The sequence below is a fragment of the Gavialis gangeticus genome, unplaced genomic scaffold, assembly GCF_001723915.1.
Source record: "Gavialis gangeticus isolate Ggan-Ray unplaced genomic scaffold, GavGan_comp1, whole genome shotgun sequence".
NCBI lineage: Eukaryota > Metazoa > Chordata > Crocodylia > Gavialidae > Gavialis > Gavialis gangeticus.
In genome coordinates, this window is record NW_017729023.1 from 7,042,355 (window position 1) to 7,050,197 (window position 7,843).

Sequence of the window (7,843 nt, forward strand, 5' to 3'; positions counted from 1 at the left end):
CACAAAAAGTTAAAAAAAAAAAAAAAAAAAAAAACAACAGTACAGCACTCAGTGCTTTAGGCCTTTGGCTCCTAAGACCCATTACATTACTCAAGTCGCAAGTCACTTTTAAAAATGAAACATAAGGGTTCTTGGGAATTTTAGCCAACTCTACTAAGGCTGTGATGGGCAGGTAAAACAAGCTGAAACTGCTGACAAAAGATGAAAGAAGAAAAGGTAGGTCTGACTTCTATAGCCAAAAAGGGGGGGGGGGGGAAGAGAAGATAACAAAAGTATATTAGATCTAAGGGAGAGAATAAATCAGTATAAACAAACTGGTTAACACTGCTTACAAATTCAAAAAGGAGGACTAAGAGCACTCATCTCTAAATTAGAATTCACACAGTAGCTGGAAGATTACAAGGCTTAAGAAAACCATTAGAAATTCAGTATTATAACTTACTTTCTTTTTCTCTTCTATCATCTTCCGTAAAAGGAGAAAAGAGGGGAGAAAAAGTTCACTAACTGTTCAGCATGATCATGAACTATGCAAAATTCTGAAGTTCTTTTACAAGATAAAGTGAAACTTATCTTACTTCGACTTATGCAAAATATCTAGCTGCAAGGCAACGGAATCAACCTGCTCAGTCATGGGGAGCCCTGCGGTTCACCCTGACCTGGCATAGCGCTTGCTTTGCCTCAACTCCCAGGAAGGCTCAGGAGCAAGGTAAGCATCATGCCCTGCAACTCCTCAAGACCCAGCCCAGCAAATGGGCTCCCCTACTTTCGGCACCCGGAAAGCAAAGGGGTGCAGCACCATGCGTTGCTGCAGCACAGAGCTGTCAACTTGGCAACATGGGGGGGGGGAGGAGAGCACTCAACCAAGCCTCACCATGCAGCTGGCATCAGGCTGCATAGAGGACCTACCCTGCCACATGCAATTTTAAGGCGCAAGGGAAACCTGCCAAAAGTGTTACATGGTTTGTGGAATATTTTTGTGACTGGTTTCCCTATTTGTTGCACCACCAATTTTCTGAAGGTGTGGCTGGGTTACTGTTTATGTTGAGATTAAAAGGTTAATTATATCTTAAGTGTAACATCTGTCAGCAGCCTAAATTACTGTTTGCTAGAATTTAACATGCAACATGTGAAAAGAAAGCCTCATCTTAGAGCTGAGTATGGGTATGGGTAGGGCAGGGCAGGCAGCTGCTGAGGTTCAGGTTCAGGCTTGGTTGCCAGCTCTGCCCGTCTCCTCCCTGGTACTTGCCACACCTGCCACTTGCTCACTCATAACTGCACCCCTCTTTCCCCTCACACTTGACCCCCTCACCACACACAGTGGTTTCCCACAGTTCTCCCACGCTCCCCACTGCCACACACACACACACACACACACACACACACAGTTCCCTGCCACCTGTACCACCCTGCCTCAGCCAGCAGCACCAACATCTCCAGCTTGCAACAACAGGGAGGAACACCAGGGAGACTGCAGTAGAGGAGCTTCTCTGGCTCCAATTCTGACCATGATCTGGGCACAGAGCCAGAGCTGTCAGTGGTCAAGCTGAGGACAGAGCTGGAGCCAGAGCCAGAGCCAAAACCTAGAATAAATGCTATGGGGCGAAGGAGGGCAAGTGGCAAGGGTCCAGAAACTGCCTCAGCGGTGGGAGGGACAAATTAAAAAGGATTCCCCAACAATTAGATTCTACATATGGAAAATTATCAACAAATTCATAATTTTCTATTAGAGAATCTAATTATTGGGGGGTTGTCCAAAATTCAAAGTTATCTTGGATGGGGTAAACAGGGTACATACAATAATTATGATACACTGTTGCTAGAGGCTGAAAGTTATTGACTGTACCTGGAAGCTTGATTATGCTCCTTTTCCACAAGTCAAAAAGGACAGGTTCTATTCTTAATTACCCCAGCGAACCCCAGATAATTTCTACTGAAGTAAAGGGAGTTATTCCAAATTTACACTGGCATAACTGAGATCAAAATCAGACCCGAAAAGACTGTTTTTCGTCTGGAAAAAGTGGGAACAAGAATATATAGCCATTTTTTCTATTAAAAAAAAGCCAATTGCTGCAGAGAGGATGTTTATTTATTTTAAATATCAATGGCTGAGCAATAGCTTGCCTCGCACTGCTGTTTTACTGATACATCCTTATGTTCCTGAAATATTAACTCCTTTCTTGCTCCTCCATCTAAAATAACAAAATCAGGTTACTTAAGGGAATTCTAATGTAATCAGAGGCTCCTGAGTACAGAGATGACAGAAGGCTTCTCCTCATAAATATTGAACACCTACTGTGCTCAATGTCACCCTCCACTTGGGGAATGCAGGATTAATAGCTGCAAAGGTTGCAACTGCTCATACATTCTCCATCCAGACAACAGATGGCAGCACCTGCGGACATTTATAGATATAATCCAGGAGACAGGGTGGGGGGGGCGCTTTAATTAATGCAGCTCTGAGAGCTGTGTTGATGAAAGCTCATGGAGTGTCACAAGATAGCTCCGTTTTTAAGATGACCACCCAATAATCAGATTCCATATATCAGGGGTTGTCAACCAGGGGTATGCGTACCCCTCGGGGTACTTGGAAAGGTCATAGGAGGTACACGTAGGCAGGTGGGGACGGAGTGTGTCCTGGGGGGTGGCAATGGCAGCATCTCCCACGGCACAGTCCCACAAATCGCCTCTTACTCGGCAGAGGAGGGGCGTACTGGGTGCCGCTGGCCCCATGTGGCACACTGCAGCGCCTCCCCTCCCCCCACCCCAGCTTGCTCACCTGATTGGCTACCGGGAGGCAGTGAGGCACAAAGGGTCCAAATGGGGGTGGGGAACAGGAGTGTGTTTCTGAGCCCTCCCAGGAGCAGGAGGGGGCAAGGGCAGCAGCACCCCTCTGTGGACTGACCTGGGGCAAGGGGGCTCGCACACAGAGGCCACCACCACACCCCAATATCCCATGGCTGGTTGCATGTCCAGCTCTGCAGGCTGCTGACAGGTAGCACACAATTAGCCAGGTGTGAGAGCCGCACATGTGACCAGCTGTGGGAGGATGAGCTGTGGGCCTGCATGTAGCACAATGGGAAAGAGATGGTGGACCTCATATGATGGAAAGGGGACTGGCACAGACTTTTCAGAGGCAAGCCCTCTGAAGAGAACAAGGACATCAGCGAGGACAGTGACGACAACGAGGACAAGTAAAAGCACTAGAATGGCAATGGGTGCGCAGGCACACAGGTGCGTGGTGCAAAGTTTGTAATGGGACTAAAATAGATTAACCGGTAAAATGTGTTTTGGTCTGTCAAGTGAATTATAGCAGTCACTTGACAGATTGGTAGAGTGTCTGAACCTCACCTGGGGGTGGAACTTCACCTTGTATTTGAGTAAATACAGTAATATGAAATATTTTGGCAAACATACAGATTCAGAGTAATGGAGAATTCTTTCCTTCAGTTGCCTGTTTTGTGTTTAAAAACAAATTTTTCTAATAAAACTTCTACAATAAACAACAAAATAGCTACAATTACATAAACCATTAAATACAAGCTGCTGCTTTAGACTTTTTTTTTTAAATACATTTCTGTCACTGTAGGATTTATGAAACCTGCTGGTTACCAGGAACATTGATTTCTCAGCTCCCAGGTTCAGAATAGCAAAGTAGCAACATTTGCAAAAATATAAATCACATTATAGCTCATCAGAGAGACAGGCTACAAAACCAAGGAATCAGTTGAAAAATATTGGGAACCAGACATAGGAGAGACTAGAAACCATTAATGATTCCAACACAGTCAAGCAGTGCAGACTTCCCAGAAAGTTATAGAAAGACAATAAAATATAATAAATAATTTATCAAAATTCTCCAAACTCAAAGCTCTCTTCACTGAGTTCCCTGTGCTGTTGCCATCATTCTCTTTCCCTCCTCACTCTCTCTTTTGTTCTCCCTGTCTACGGCCTTTCTTTCCTCTCATTGAAGAGCTAATATTATTTCTTTCTTTTACAAGCAAGGACACTGCTCCTTCCTGCTTCTTGCTCTCATTTCCCTTTTGGGCTGTTCATCTGTAACACAACAAGAACCAGTCACTGTGGGGGAGAAAACAACCACTATGGAAACTACTGATGCCAAGACAGAAGCTCATCCTGATGCACCACCACTGATGTTTTTGGAGCAGGGTGAAGTTTCTTACCTACCTTTATTTGTGGCAGGCATCATGGGTAATCTAGGTGTCACTATACTACACAACAGCTCACTGCTCACAGAATTGGAAGAAGCTGCAAGAAGAATCCCTTGAGGAACAGAAAGGGTTTAAGAGATGCACACAACCCCACAGGCTGCTGGTTTCTACTTTTAAACTATTTATAGCTTCATTATATTGCAAATTATTACTATTGTTACTAATAATATGACTACAATAAAAATAAAAATAATAAAGAAGCTTGTGTGAGCCTCATTTTGTAAGGAAAAAACTGTCAGCCTTTGGGGGAAAGACATAGTGATCATCTTTGATAAAAACATGATCTGGGGCCCAACAGGCAGCACCCGTCTCCCTCCCTCCCACCCAAAAAATGACCTTCCTAAACTGTAGGGCTACAGACATCTATATAACAGGTCAGGTTAGTTTTATATGTTATTCAATTCATATCTGAAAAAAAATTCTAGATATAAATGTGTCTGCAGAAAGGTCAGTATTTTCTAACAGAATCTAGTATTAAAAAAAAAAAAAAAGCATCCTTAGCTACAGTTTTGAAAATAAAAGCTATTAAGCATAGAAGCATTTTATTTGGGTAGAAAGGGTTTGTTGTGTGCACTTTGGGTGTTCTTTTTTTAGATATGCATATGATTTGAATTAGTACATGATCAGATTACAGAAGATAGACATGTTTTCAGCGTCTTTATAGAAGGGGCTAAGCAGACCTGGGCCCAAACTAAATTAATGGTAGTCCAGCTTTCAGATTAAGTTTGGAGGATCATATAGAATGGAACGTGCATCTAAACAAATCCATGAATGCAGAATCAATATCTGACCGAAGAGGTTTTCCAAAACTCTAACAACAACACTGCACCCATTTTTCCACCTCTAATACTAGATAGAGATTTCCTAAAAAAAAAAAAAGGGCATGTGCAACATAAGTCCCAGAAGATAAGAGATTTCTCTCAAAATCCACTCTTTTTACAATACTCAAAAAATGTACTTTCAACAAAGAACAGGCCATAAGACAAAAATGAGCAAATTCTAAATCTAGGAAGTAATATGAGTAACATAACACACAGATGCCACAGCAAGAAAATTCAAGGCCATATCTGTCATTTCATCCTCATACCTTCCATTATGCCTATTAGTTTGGACACCAGAGTCTGAAAGTGTGCACTGCAGTATCCAAGCACAATGGAAAACACTTAAAATGGATTTATTCTGAAGCCCTTTGCATTCTTCATTACTTTGCCTTTGCAAGAGAATCTGAGCTAATGGACTGCTTGTTGTCCCTGCAACCAATCTTATTTTCAAGACCAATTCCATACAAAAGTCCCATCTAGCAAATTATCAAAATAAGATGTTACTAATTTGACACACACAATGCCAAATGACTCAATAACTAGTTTGTGGAGTTGCATCATAATAGTTACTGAATAAGAACCTAATGCTGAAAAAGGTTCTCAGCTTCAATTGATATCGGTCATTTCAAGGAGAGTTCAGCACCTTGCAGCACTTGATATTAAAGTAACTATTGGGTCACAAGCATGCTGTGTGAAATGCAACAACCCACTGTTTACCATTATTTTTGTAGGACAGGACACGATAGGGATTTTATGCATTATAAAGCTTTACACTGATTCTTTCTATTTCATTCTCACTGCACTTCACCTGGATATTAAACTCCTACTGTCAGTCACACTCCCAGAAAAGGAAAGACAAATATTTTACATAGCTATGTTCCAGGCCCCAGGCTTCAAAGCCATTATAAACAACTGACTGCAGGAGTCCTAGTAACATCATCACCTGATACCAGACATGACTGCACAAGCCCTTGTGATTTGCCAAAAATTTATTCTCATACATAATTCCCATATTTTTGTGCTCCATTTTTTTTTAAAACACGGCCTATTTACAAAACAGCTGAAAGATTTTTAATAACTGTTTAAAGAGGGATGTAAAAATAAAATGCACCAGTAAAAATATTCAGGTTATTTACTTCCCTATGACAATACAAAACCTCATCTCTTATGATGGACCTTCAGGGTTCTAAATTAAAAAAATAAATAAACAGCACATTTCTGATGCTGGAAAAAGATGCAATTATCTTTAGACTGTTTTCAGAGTTATATATTGTTTTGGCTGAGAGATACAATTCTGGTCATGTTTTTCACAACATTATGAAAGCACCATTACAGTGAAGACCACCCGTCTCCCACATTCCATGCTTGTAACAATGAGGTGGCTGCAGGGCTCCCCTACTAGAGAATTTGACCATACCTTCATGGGTAGGTTCAGGGTCAGGCGTAAGTGAGATGTCATCCAGCTCGCGCAGGCAGAGCCATTCTCCATCCATTGACACTCGGAATTTGCAAAGATAGATGGTCTCCATGGCAGCCTGCGTGATCTTGTCTGTGGTGGGGGTTGGCATATCACTTTGAGGCGTCAGAGCAGACATGATGACTCAGCTGGTACAACAACAACAAAAAAAGGACTAGAAAGAAAAGCCTTCCAAATGGAAAAAAGAAGAAGAAATACCTTGCTGTTTAACAGCAATTTGCTCAGGATGACACAAACTGCCGTTGTCTTTTCATATATACAAACACACACACACACACAGACACACAGAGCAAGGCAAAAAATGATGCTCCTCTTCTTGTCTGTCTCCCCCTCCTTTCTCTCTGCCAATTCTCTTTCTTCAGCTGTGCTAGAGGCAATGAATCCTAAGCATCCAGAGAAATCTTGCCCTCTGCATCAAAAATGAGAAGAAAAAAAGAAAAAGAAAAAAAAAAAAAAGGAAAGCTTCCTTTGTTGGTTTCCAAATCAAAATGAGGAAAAAAAACAACCACCCCAAAACAAACAAATAGATCTCCAGAAGTGCTGAATCAAACTGCCAGCCTTTCTCCCCCAGATGAGCCAGAATACCAAGTGCTAATAGGATTGGTTGTGCGCAGTAAGCAGGGTGTTGACCAAAATGGCTGACTAATGAACTGAACTGAAAATTCAGACTCATGTGACCAGCTGCTCTGAGTGTAGGGCGAGCAATTCCCAGGATGCTTTATAGATGCTGATGTAGGGAGAGCAATTAGGCTGATATTGGTATCATCATCCATAGCCTCTTCTCATCAGACTATGCTAGTCAATCTGCGATCAGGCATAACACAATGCACATATTTCTTTTCAGTCTGGATTAAGCTAGGAACCAGCAAGGAATATCAATGCAATGACTACAAAGAGAGTTTTGTACTCTTTTCACAGACCTGGCTGCTTCTACATAAATTAAATAGAAGATCCGCATTTTTAGACTGGGTATGCAAGTTACAGTTTAAATATTATATCCAGGCACCTGCAACTTTCTCAAAAGCTACCTTTAGAACTAAAATTTCCCCATGAAAAAATATTACATGGATTTATCCTTTCAGATAAGAGAACGTGAATAAACCTCCTAGCTTTAAGTGTTCTCACTGATTCATGACAGATTTTAAACTAAGAGAGTGAGAGACCAAGCCTAACTTCTTTTTGAATTTTTAAAGCTTTATTAAACAAATTTTTAAAACAAATGGTGAAAGTGCAAAGGCATGTAACCCTCCCAATGGCACAGCATAAAACATTTATCAGCAGGGATACGGGATTTCCGTTCGCAATGGAAAAAATGC

At 41.6% G+C, this 7,843-nt stretch overlaps 1 protein-coding gene across 1 annotated transcript in view; it reads right to left on the bottom strand.

Annotated features, from left to right (window-relative positions):
- RUFY3 (RUN and FYVE domain containing 3) overlaps positions 1-7,385 on the bottom strand; it is a 118,831-nt gene extending 111,446 nt beyond the window's left edge. Inside the window, 1 exon segment of the mRNA XM_019516771.1 lies at positions 6,468-7,385. Within this exon segment, the coding sequence (XP_019372316.1) occupies positions 6,468-6,645 (178 nt within the window). The 5' untranslated portion in view covers positions 6,646-7,385.
- Between the last annotated feature and the right edge of the window lie 458 nt (positions 7,386-7,843).